Source organism: Drosophila montana, unplaced genomic scaffold, assembly GCF_035044405.1.
Source record: "Drosophila montana isolate Dmon_TW-CO22-7 unplaced genomic scaffold, ASM3504440v1 contig_2747_1, whole genome shotgun sequence".
Taxonomy (NCBI): Eukaryota; Metazoa; Arthropoda; class Insecta; order Diptera; family Drosophilidae; genus Drosophila; species Drosophila montana.
Genome location: NW_026997619.1, coordinates 381,157 through 394,612, shown reverse-complemented (window position 1 = coordinate 394,612; position 13,456 = coordinate 381,157). Strand labels below are relative to the sequence as shown.

Here is a 13,456-nt window from a genome sequence, read left to right as displayed (position 1 = left end):
ATTAAAAAACAATTTCTAATATTTTTTTCAACAAATAAAGTTTTGCATTAAACTAAAAATATTATATATACTTGTATATATATTAAACTATAACTAAGATGTACCCAAGCTTATATTATTTTTTGCCTGCTTTTACGACTAATTCCAATGTTTATTTTTTTATGATATAACATCTAATCTTAATGCAATTGGTTTGTGGCATTTTTTTGGCTGTGGTTTATTTTGGTATAATTATAATTTAAAAGTTTTCCTAATTTCCATTTGATTTAAAGCTTTTGCTTTAGCATAAGAGCGTGCTAATTTGCATTTGGTTTTGTGCAATTTATTTATTTTTAATTTTCAATTGTTTCGACTTTTTGTATATATCTTTTTTTTGCAGCTGCTGAAACCATAATTAAGTTTTGTTTATTTGCCTGGTCAATAAACCGGCAGCCACCGCAATCATAAATATTTTATTAACACGACAAAATGTTTAATTGTACAATTAGATTTTCTACTTTTGTATACCCTGTAGAAATTTCTAATGGTTTAGCGAAGTCAATTGAATTTAGGGAACAATATGTAACAGACATTATATCAGCATAAAGGAACAATAAGCAATAGGGATCACATCAGCATTAAGTCGGTGGTTATCTGAGCGTATATCGATAAATATCGATTTCCAAGATTGTACAATTATATTTTCTACTTTTGTATACCCTGAAGCAATTAAAGAGGTTAGTGCAGTCTATTGAACTTAAGGAACAATATGTAACAGGCATCACATCAGCATTAAGTGTGGATATCTGAGCATATATCGATAAATATCGATTTCCAAGATTATACAATTAGATTTGCTACTTTTGTATACCCTGTAGCAGTTACAAATAGGTTAGTGCAGTCTATTGAACAACAATGTGTAAGAGAAAAATTTCTTCTTTATCAGCAGTCGATGGTTATCAGGGCATGTATCGATAAATATCGATTTCCAAGCAACGTTTTTGAGGTTAAGCAAGAAGATCACGAAACCTTAACAGCTTTTACAGCAGATTTTCATATGCTGGTTTTTATTATATTATAAGGTTTTAATAACTTTGCCTTTAAGATCGATACTTATCGATTTTAAACGATGTTTATTAAATGAATTCATAAATTTTTCTTAAATTATGATATAACTCTTCAGATCTCTACTGGGTATTTCCCAGTCTATAACTCTTAATAGGCAAACAAACTTGTCTTTTGTTGCTGTTTAACATTGTAATTTACATATTTGCGTAATAGATGTGTGAGAGGTGCCATTTTTTGTGTGCGTTTTTTGTTTGCTTTCGGATTGACTTCATTGCGTCCAAATTATTAATGCAAACAAATTATACATTTTATTATGTGTCAACGGGGTGCATTAAAACAAATTATATATTAAGCTAAAAAATGAGGCAAATGAGCTTCCCAGCACAAATATAGCTATGACAATTGCTGTCTGGGTTATAAAATATGCACAGATTAATTGCATAATTGAGGGGATCTTCGACGGTTACAAAATTTCTGGTTCAATTATTTTTTAAAGCTACCCATCGGAATTTTCTCAAGTTTTGCTTATGATGTAGAAGTTATTTTGATGAACCATTAATGTTTTTTCTATAGAGCTCTAATTAATAGAGCAATACAAGTAAAGATTTCTAAGGTTTTCATATATTTTGGCTCTATTTAAAGTTAATTCTTTAATTAATATAGCCTAACTTTTCTTAAATGAAAGATTTTGTAGTTTATAAAGCTTCTATTTTGATAAGGCTTAGAAAAGTCTTTTCAAATAAAGCTTTAATCAGCTTTCAATGCTCTTTATTCTCTCGAAGCTTTCAAAAGGTTACACATGTTTTGGCTCTATTTAAATTTCATTGTTGGATCTATATAACTTTTTTTAATTGTAATTGAGTTGTTCTAGTTTATAAAGCTTATGCGTCAGACAAACTTTTAAAATGAAGCTTTAATGAGCTTTCCTTGCCTTCATTATCTCGAAAGCTCTATACGGTCTTTGATCTATGGAAAGCGTTAGCCTAAAAAGATAGCATACAATTATAAAAGTCTGCAAGATACCATTTACCTTAAAGCTCTTCGATATTTCGATAATTACTCTAAGTAAAGTTGTATTTGTGTAGATGTAACTATTTCCCTCATTAGCTTTAAGCTCTTATATGCTTGTACATTTTTAAAACAATTCTTTGGAAATACTTTTTTCCAGGAAATACTTTTATTCAATTGTAATTGGGTGGATCTTTTTCTTTTCCTCAAAAGCTTTAATCAACTCTCAAAGCTCTCCAAAAATATCCTGTGCTCAGTTGCTGAAAGCAACGTAATATTTTTTTAGAAACCCCTCAAATGCAGTCAGTGTGCCCAGTTCATTTTGTAACAGGGTTGCCATCTGGCTGGCACAAACAGTTGCGTTATAAATGAGCTTTTTGCGCCCACCCCCGCAACGGCCGCTCACGCGACACGTTACAGTTGTTGCAGCAATTTAACGGTACATGCATCATATATGCGGTTTTTCAAGTCCATTAATTACTTTTAGCCATAATAAAAATTAATTTATATTAAAAGTCATGTGCGCCAAGCGCATAAATCCTTGTCTTGGGCGTCTGCTTGCGCCGGTGGGCGTGACCATGCCCCCGTGTTGTATTTATGAGAATTTATTGTATCGAATTCGACGAGCACGCGACTTGCGAGCATTTTGCGTGTCGCCATTTCCATTTTTGTTGTTGCTATTTTTTGTATTTTATTTCATTTTTCCCTCATAATGACATAAATCAGCGCAAAATTAATAAATGACCAGGAAAAAAAAAAGAAAAGCAGAAAGCGCAATTATGAACAGCTTTAAAGCATAAGTGCGACATGTCAACATTTCAATGTATTCACAAAAAATGTTAAATTTGCAAACAATGAAAAACATTTGCAGTTGGGGTAGCTTTTCCGCTGGGGAAAAACTATTGCACAAGTCGCGTTAAATTTATTCAATTTATGCAACTGCTTTTTGTATTATTTACTTATTTTTTTTGTTGTTGTTGTTTGTTTCCATCTCTCACGCGGATATTGAAAGCTGCGGTTTTGGCACCCCAAACTCGGCTCATGCATTTATTTGAATTTGTATAAATATTAATATAAAGTAACACACACAAAGTACACCGCCCCCAAAACCCCTTCCATCCATCCAACCCCTCCGCTGGCCAACTCCTGCAGAAATATTGCAAAATTGTTGAAGCTTGTTAAACAATTTGCCTGTCGCCGTGGCACCAACCAGTCAAATGCGATATTTTATTAATATTTTCCTATTAAAAAACTGTACAAATACCATATATGGGCTATTTGTATACACTGCAATCATCGTATAAATATATATATATATATATGTATATATTCATATGTATGTCGACTCGCCAAAGCGCTTCATAACTTTGTAAAAATTACTTTGTGCACTTGCATTTCAATTTGTTATGCGCCCCGGTTTTTTATGTGCTGGTTTAAACTGCTGTTGAAGGGGGGTTTACCAGAGGGTGGGTTAGGGGGGGGGGGGTCTTTGAGACCCTGAAGCAGTTGTGTGCGTGCTACAAAGTGTGCGTGAAATGAGCAAAAAACAGCGGGAACTGTGAACTGCCACAAAAACACATCAAATATGCAGCGTAAAATAGAGCGTTAAACTGCGAAGAAATTTTCATATGTAAGGGGGTCAGTGCAGGGGGGAGGAGGGGGGTCGTGCCCCATATCAAAATTGACAAGCATAGGTCATAAATTTCAGAAGATCTACTAGCACAAATACTGCTTAAGAGGGCAAAACTTTAAAGTTTTTGATGGGATTTTATCATTTTTTATTATTGTGTGGAACAACATTTTTCAAAGTTTTAAGAAAAATGTTTGGGAGCCTAGAAAAAATATTTCTAAGTTTTTCATATTTTATTTATTAACAATTTCAAAACATACAAAACGCTTAGATTGAATATTTTATATTTTTGATATTTTATTAACAATTTCAAAACTTTGATCTACATTTTCTACACTATAACATCAAAAGATCTTTTAAACTTCAAAGATAAAAACCCGACAAAAGACTTGCATGCGATATCCCTCAGTTATGCGCGAATACAATCTTAGTTTATTAGATACTCAATTCTCGAGAATTTCCCCGGAAACAATCATTAAAACGTGACTCAATCTTCTCAACTGTGACTGAGCATCTTCTGTAGGTAACACCTACATACACACATACATACATACATACATACATATCGGTTAAATAATAAAATCATCTCAAGACTTAAGTGAGCGCAACAAACAAAAATAAACTGAGCGCTGCGACAGCTAATGCGCATTTTGTATTAATAATACAAATTTCTGCGAATTTGTGCAATTTGTTACATGGCAGACGACTGTCGAAAACTGAGAATAGAAATATTTATATTTCTTCATATAGGGGGCGGCTGTCAAATGCAATAATAATAAATGAACTTGTGACGTCACTCGACGTTTACAGCGTTCGACCGAGTGACCAACAAAACTGTGTGAATGACAGGCCGGGGGCGCTTAGCTGCTTGCATGCTTAATTGTATTCGGCAAGGTATATAAATAAATTTCAACGAAATGTTATCAGACGCGAAGGTGATTCATGCGTGAGGCAACGCATATTAAGCAGAAATGTAAATGAATGTGGAATAACAAAAGCGAGAGTGAGTGAGAGAGCGTGCGTTAGAACAGATCAGGAGAGAATAGAAGACCAGCTTAGAAATCAGCTCAGTAATAGCAATACTGCGAGCTTAACAGCGCCGCTGCTGCTGCTAACTCTCCATGCCTCTCTCTCTCTCTGACTGTTAAAGCACGGCTTACTATCTGCTCTCGCGCATGAGTCAGCCGCGCAGTAGTTAAATCTATGTATAAAAGTCAAAGCTTTGCTTAACAGCAAATTAGTTTGAACTTTCGGTGCGTGCGTAACAGAGCTGCGTCTTGTCTGTAAGTATAACATTTTAAGCTACTCTGTTAGAGAGTATTATGGTTTTGTCATAAACTGTGTAACGCTTAAAAGGAGATAGCTTCGATACAATAAAGTGCATATATTTGTGATCAGTTTTAACAGTCAAGAATTATCGGACGAAAATTTAATCTTCATATGAAGAAGTTCTGTTTTTCAAAATTGTTTACTACACCGGACTTAAATGAAGTTTTTGGATAAAATATTTGGTTTTTCGTGATATAAGCAAAATAAGGGTATCTAAGCGTCGGCAACTGGAACATAGATTTTCTTTTTAAATTAATTAATTTGCATGCGGCGACTGCTTGTACTAAAAACTAGCCACATAATTGGCAAACTTGAAAGTAATACAAACTTTTATTCCATTTATTTACATAATACACACACACACACGCACACACACACAACCGATGCACCCGCAACTCCATTGCACACACAGCGCACAAGCACAACAACAACAACAACAACAGCAACAATAAGAACAAGAACAAAAGCAACTACAGCCACAAGCACACTTGCCTCCAGCTCGTCCATAGAAGATAGCCTCGCAGAAGCCACTGACATCAAACAGAGTGTACAGACTATAATGGCCGACCTGATGGAAGATGTGCAGCAGATGGAGGAGCATCAGCAGCTGGCCGCAGCTCAAGATGCCGGCACAATGGCGCATAATGAGGAAACGGAAATGCCGCTGCCAGACGGCGACGGCGACAGCGACAGACATAATGCGACAGAGGCCGAGTCCTTGGTGGCCATTGAAAACTTTGGCGACGCATCGGACACGGAATTGGTCGTTGAGCCGGAGTCGGAGCCACAGTTGTACAGGGAACGCGAGGAGCTGGAGTCCTCGGACGATGAGGAGGATGGCCGTGCGACGCCCGTGGAAATGAGCGAAACCTTCAACGATGAATGGGCCACACTGGAGGCGGATGCTGAAGCAGATGCCGAAGCAGATGCCGAAGCGGATGCAGATGCTCCGGCTGCCGCGGATCCCGGCAACGATTTGAATAATCACATTGACATCTATGAGACCTTTGCGCCCGTCGATCTGTCCAATGATATTGCCGTTAACGATGTGGCCGCCGCCAATCCCAACTATCCGTACAATCCAGACGCCGAGCTGATTGAGTTGCCCGCCGCTGTCCAGACCATGCCCATGTTTGAGAAATTATCCCTCTTGACGCCGCCGACGACGCACATGAAGTGAGCTCCGCGGCCACAGCATAGTCTAGCCTCTTTAATCTTAAGTCTTTTAGTTCTTTAAGCAGCATTTTCATAGCTCGCATATGTAACTCTTTAAGAAACAACATGCCTTAAGATAGAATCAAGAAATACCTTAAGAGAGTTGCCAGAGCCGCGCATCCATTAAATTATTATCACTGAGCTCAGTAAGTACGAGTATTAAATGCATCCGATGTGCATGCTAACATATTTATTGATCAAATACATATATATATACATATATAAATACCAAAAATAAAAGTTAATTTGAGTAACATTTTTTGGCTTGTATTTTGCACAAATTAAGCCTAATTTTAAATTATTTTATGAGAAGGTAAAGTAAATGAATGTTTAGAAGCTTACACGCATTCTTTAATACCCTATACCTAATTGGAAATTTACCAAAATGGTTATCTTAAAGCAATGCTAGAGACTAAGTATTATATCTGCCTAAAATCGATAAATATCGATTTTCTTTTTTTTTAAGTATATCTTGTAGCTTAAAAGCGCTGCAGACATAATTTCTTATCTAGGTTCGAATAGATATAAATCATTTAATTTTTCTTAAAATCTAAGCTAAAAATTAAAAATTGGTAAACAAATTTTGAAAGGGCTAAGAAGGTATTTATGTAGAACAAGTTGAAGAAGAAGCTGTTTAGGGTACTTTATAAGTTTTGTAGCTGAGTACAGAGTATCTTCTAGTCGAACAATTTATTTTACTTTTTGCAAAGTCTAGTTGCATGAGAGTACGGGGTATCTACAAGTCGACTAATGCTTTTTACCTTATTGTATGCTTAGCCTGGTCACATGAGCGTACAGAGTATCTATTAGTCGACTAACGCACATCACCTTACTTTATGCATAGTCTAGTCGTATGAGAGTTCAGAGTATCTACTAGTCGACTAGTTCACATCTTTTTCTCTAGTCACATGACAGTACAGAGTATCTACTAGTCGACTAATGCACATCTTTTAGTTTATGGATAGTCTAGGCAGAACTCGCTATAAATGTTTAAAATACATTAAAATGTTTTTTTTTTTTTATTAATGTTAATCTAATAATAATACTTATTTAATCTAATGACAAAGTATAGCTAGATTTGATCCGTATATAGCATCCGATAATGCAACATAGATATGGCATTAAAAATAGCTACACATAGAAACCAGAGTAGAAATTTGAAGTTCATGGCCTGTCGCATATTCCAAAAATATATTCCAAACTGTTGCACAAGCAGCTGCAGATAAAAGCTAGAATTCTGGCGAGGAGTAAAGATAATTTACATTAAGGATATTCCCTTTAGCTTGCTGACATACTCACCCCTTTGCTTAGGAGCTTGGCCAGGGGTATTCCCACGGCGAGTTCCACGCCGGAATGGACCCATTGCCAATGCAAAAATTCGATGCGAAAAAGTTGTTGTCTCAACTCTTGATTGAACTTTTCAAGGCGTTCATTGCACAAGGCCAGAAGAAATATTTTCATTAAGGGCGCCAAACAGCTTCCGATTTTGATCACGAACATAATTATATTTCCATTCAGTTTCTTATAATAAATGATGTTATATAGGACATCAGCATAGTCTTGAGCTAACTTGAGGATCCCGATAAGAAGCACGCCGGCTACCTGCAGCCAGAGTTGGCTAATACTCCTATGTACCCGATTCAGTCTAGTGTATACCCTATAAAACTGCATCAGCTGCCGACGATAGCGAGAGCTCGGAAAGATTCCAAGTTGGGGATTCAAGTTATATCCAGTTAAATGGGCTAACAGAGCCCGGAGCCAAGCCATCAACAACAGCTGATACACAAAATAGGCACAGAAATATATTTCGAATAACAGTAGATTGTATGTAAAGATCCGGGGTCGCCACCATCCGTGCAGTAGCTGCAGTGTTGTAAAACTGTATTGCACTAAAAACAACACTAGTATACAAGTTTCGGTGGCAAATTTACAACCTCCGCAGCACAATCTCACATTTTTATGTAGTTTAATTAATTTGTTAATAGCTAACAGGCAGGCTTTACTGTACTTCTGACTGTGTGCCGGGTAAAACAGGCACAACAGCTGACAGTTGGCCAAAAACAGTGTTGAACAGAATAAAAACGCCTCAAAACCGTCTCGACTTTCCCGAAAAGGCGGCTTAAGGCTAAAGTTGACTAGCATAAAAAATAATATGCCAATTATGTTGTGTTTGTCCATGAAAAGTAGGCAGAGCTTAACGATCCACTTAAGCTTTCTTCTAGGTTTATAAAAGCAATATTTTCGAGTCCTTCTATTGTATCTAAAGTGCCCGAAGCCGGCGAAACGACAGACTCTATACAGAGTATCGCACAAGATTCTAACGCTCCACTCGAATAGGTACCGCTCCAAGTGCTCCATCGAGAATAACTGACTCTTCAAGGGTTCAATTCCAAGGCTCACGAGTGTCCTGGATGAGTGAGTGCTGTGGTCATCAAATGTTGTGGCCCAATGATGGGCCACATAATTTGAATAATGAGCCGTAATATATTTTCGATAAGGTAAATATGAAAATGTAATACGACCATTTTTAATTTTAAGGAATTATTATTTGTTTATTTGTTTCATCTGTACTTAACTATTTTATTTTATTATTTCAGTTTTAACTCAATTCTTCAAGTACTAAAATGGAGGTTCCTACAATATTTGTGCTCCGTAAGGTATGCTATGCTTTTAGTCCATTTGCTTCGAACACATTTTAGCACTAACCAAAAAACATATAGACCGGACATGCAGAGTAAAATAGGTGGTCTCCAAAAATTGGTTTGCATCTGGTCCAACGAGCGAGTAAGATATACATATGACATCTTTTGAGCGCTCACACTACAGGAAACTCCTTTGGCTTACTCTCTTCCATATGATTTGTGCGATAGAACGGCATCGCTGTTTATTTTTATCTCGCTCGCACTTACTCTCAGTGCTCTCAATGCTCTCTTCATGTCTAGGTACCGTTTAAATGTTTGTGTGTGCATGTGGCCGCACAAGCAAAAATGCCTACAAATTCAATTTTTGTCAAAAGTCGGTGGCATTTCTTCCCTTTTGAGGGGACAAGTAATATGAAATCATGAAAGGGTTTGCCAAGTCGATGCGGAATTCTTTCATTTTAGCTCGGTATTGCTGGAAAGGGTACCTAAGCGTTGGCATGTGTGCATTTTAAAGTTTTTGGACTTGCTATTCACGCATACTTGCGTATTTTGTATATGAATAGAAGCATTTATGCGCATGTGTGCCTGTTGGTCCCTGCCTGCCTGTCCGATCCAAATTTGACAATATTTTGTGATTTCTGAATTTCGAGCTCTGCGCACACACACACACAGACACAAATGTGTGTGAATGGGCAGATCATGGGCGCAAAAGAAAATATCATTTTTGGCCCGCGGTTGTCGCGCACCCTTCTTTTTATGATTTTGGGGTTGAATCGATGAAAAAATGTTGACCCCTGCAGCAGCCCATTGGGTGGAAAGGGTAAAATTTTGCCAAGCACCTGTACCTGCATATTTAGGTCAAGTGACTGATCACTTAACTAGTTTTAGGAAAATTGTGTAAAAAATAAAATCTTTAAAATATTCAAATATACCAAATACAAAATAGGAGCAATTACATATATATTTATAGTATTCATAATTTTATTGTCTTTAAATATTTAGCTTTTTCATATATGAATTGGATCTGCAGGTATTGAGGGGTCAACATTTTTTCATCGATTCAACCCCAAAATCATAAAAAGAAGGGTGCGCGACAACCGCGGGCCAAAAATGATATTTTCTTTTGCGCCCATGATCTGCCCATTCACACACATTTGTGTCTGTGTGTGTGTGTGCGCAGAGCTCGAAATTCAGAAATCACAAAATATTGTCAAATTTGGATCGGACAGGCAGGCAGGGACCAACAGGCACACATGCGCATAAATGCTTCTATTCATATACAAAATACGCAAGTATGCGTGAATAGCAAGTCCAAAAACTTTAAAATGCACACATGCCAACGCTTAGGTACCCTTTCCAGCAATACCGAGCTAAAATGAAAGAATTCCGCATCGACTTGGCAAACCCTTTCATGATTTCATATTACTTGTCCCCTCAAAAGGGAAGAAATGCCACCGACTTTTGACAAAAATTGAATTTGTAGGCATTTTTGCTTGTGCGGCCACATGCACACACAAACATTTAAACGGTACCTAGACATGAAGAGAGCATTGAGAGCACTGAGAGTAAGTGCGAGCGAGATAAAAATAAACAGCGATGCCGTTCTATCGCACAAATCATATGGAAGAGAGTAAGCCAAAGCAGTTTCCTGTAGTGGGAGCGAGATAAAAAACAGCGATGCCGTTCTATCGCACAAATCATATGGAAGAGAGTAAGCCAAAGGAGTTTCCTGTAGTGTGTGCGCTCAAAAGATGTCATATGTATATCTTACTCGCTCGTTGGACCAGATGCAAACCAATTTTTGGAGACCACATATTTTACTCTGCATGTCCGGTCTATATGTTTTTTGGTTAGTGATTTTAGTTAACCAATTATTTTGATTGGTTTTTAGCTTATTTAGTTGCTTTAAGGACTTCGCAGTGTTGGAAAGCGGAGCATTATTGTTTGCACAGCTCGGTTAAAAGAGTTTAAATGACTTCTTTGTCAGTTCGTACTGTAAATTTGACATTGCATTCAAAAAAGCTAGCCATATAAATAACAGTAGAAATTCGATATTTATCGTTTGACCTGTGTGCCAAATATGATTTCGGATCGGACGCGTGTGCTGCTGCAGGACAAAGCAGTTGAACTGTAAATACGATGAAATATTTATCGAATCAATCGAATAGTTAATTAGTTATTAACTCACCTTAGAAGCCAGCAGTCTGGTGAAAGGTTTGCTCTTAGTTGAAGGCAGCTTGTCCAGAGATCTCCTCCAGTGCAAGAGTTCAATCAGATAGATTTGTTGACCCAAAAGTTTGGTTAGTTTTTCGATGCGATTATTGCATAAGCCTAAGAGGAAAATTTTTACTATTGGTGCCAGGCAATTGCCTACTTTGTAGACGACAAAATATTTCCACTTCTCCAAAGGACTCTCTTGTTCGTAGATAATATCATTTAATTCTTCGGCCATATCCAGCGATAACATGGCAATGCTGGCGAACAGGCCGCCAGCTATTTTCAGCCAGTGTTGTGTAATGTGGCCGTGTATCGCACACATGCGAAAGTAAAGGCCGTAAAAGAGCATTAGCTGATGACGATCACGTTTGTTGGGCCCAAGATTCCCAGCATAGGAACTGAGCAAATTGAGCAATACCTGATGCCAGGTTATTAAAAATTAACTGATAGAGAAAATAGGCCCAATAAAATAGCTCAAATAATACCAAATGATAAACAAACACCAGAAGAATATAATTGGTCATCATTTGATTCCATATTTGGAGCAAGGTCAAAACTAATTCGACTACAGAAATGATCAGAATATTATGTTCAAGCGTAAAATTGGATTTATCAAATGTTGAGCTCATATTTCTATGCAATTCCATTATCTGATTTATCACGGTCACATAGGCTCCACTATTGTTCCAACTGTGCAGGATATATAACATTCTCAGACACTGAAAGTTGACATTGCCGTAAATGGAGGTCTCCAGATAGAAATTGTAACCGGCACTCTTTTCCGAAATATTATCAAACATATGGGCGAAAATATCAGCCAGCATATAAATGTAATTCACATAATCGAGCAGCAACAAACATATTTTTATAGTCCAGGTAATGTACTTCCTTAAAGTCGTATGCTGGCAAATATATAACTTTTCCGTTTCTTCATTGTACTCAAAATAGCCAAAGGCACAGCCACGGCAGATTTGGTAAAGAGTCTGGCTTATAAAATGGACTGTCCTCTGGAACAAAAACTCGCCCATTTTCCCACACTGTTATCGTTTTCTAACTGTTGTCGTTGGACTCAATATCATATGGGGTAAGTTGAGAATATCATCAGAATAATAGTTGACAAATGGTCAGCTACATAAATGGCATCATTATTCCCACATATTATGTTTTATGTGCCGCATAATAGTCCCTTTCCATTGATTCAATTTTGTTGCATTGAAAATGTTGACAGGAATGTGTTGATAAAATGTTTTGTTCACATACGAAAAAAAAAACACTTGCCATTAATGAGTTGTGCGTTTAATTAATGGTTAACTTGTGGCCAGTTAATTACGCATTATCCTTTTGTCCTGTTGAATTTTTTTTGTTTATACCAGCAAGCACTAAGCTGCTTATTGACATGTTTTTATGCTGCCGCATTGAATGCTACTTTAACAGGCAGCTGTTAAGTCTGCGCTGTAAAAACAATAACAGCTTAACATGGCTGAAAAAGTAGCAAACAGGCTGCTGTTAGGCGGGTCTGTTAAAGCTTGAACAGGTTAACATTTTATTTCCCTGCTGCTGTTAAGGTACCAACAAATAATTTGCCTTCAGCTTATGCCCAAAGCATTTTAATAAATCTATAAAATTATATTCAAATCTAATTTTAATTAATGTGTAAAATGCTGCTGAAAATAGTAATAGCAAATACACTGGCGGATAGTTAAATTTATTTAACTTTTATGGCTGACTTTCAAAAGTAAGTTAAAAGTAAGGTATTTATTTACATTTTAATAATATGCGCTGTCTTTCAGGTGGTACGACTGACAACATAAGGACTTAACAGATATAGAACACGCATCTGCTCAATTATGATCTTAGCATTGATTGAGCTCTCCCTGTTAACTTAAACAGTCAGCTGTTATGTGGAGACAGTTTTAGTCGCGAGTTCGGCGAGCTGTGACCCAGCATCCCAGTAATCGGTGGCCGAAGACGTAAAAACTCTAAATATTATGTTTAATAATTCGACAAATTGTGTGTTCGGCAAACAAAGTGAAAATTAGTTTAATGAAAAGCAGTTAAAAGTTGTTATTAATGTTTGGTTTTAATTGCAAAGTTTCGCTCGCTCTCACAGAAAAACGTTCGAGCGAAAGAGACGCGCAAAGAATAGTGCAAAGCAAAATAACGGAATTAAAGAGCGGTCAGCGCGAGTGCTCAAAATATTACAGCAATAAATATGAATATATATATATATATATATGGTAAACATGCATTTATATGATGGTAAGTACATACATACATACATATATTTAATAGAATTGATAACTTTAAAGCAGTGTTGATTTATGTTGTGCGCAAATAGCAGAAAAGCAGTTGTAATTTTTGCCATTTC

The 13,456-nt window shown here is 36.7% G+C and overlaps 1 protein-coding gene across 1 annotated transcript; it reads left to right on the top strand.

The window, feature by feature from the left end:
• Window positions 1–5,426: 5,426 nt before the first annotated feature.
• On the top strand, window positions 5,427–6,483 carry LOC135429902 (serine-aspartate repeat-containing protein I-like). The gene has a single exon (XM_064684389.1). It carries the CDS (start codon window positions 5,574–5,576, stop codon window positions 6,192–6,194), a length of 621 nt encoding a protein of 206 aa, XP_064540459.1. The 5' UTR covers window positions 5,427–5,573; the 3' UTR covers window positions 6,195–6,483.
• The last annotated feature ends 6,973 nt before the right edge of the window (window positions 6,484–13,456 follow it).

Excerpts from the sequence above, each read along its gene's own strand:
- LOC135429902 (XM_064684389.1), top strand. The coding sequence starts at position 5,574 with ATGGCCGACCTGATGGAAGATGTGCAGCAGATGGAGGAGCATCAGCAG.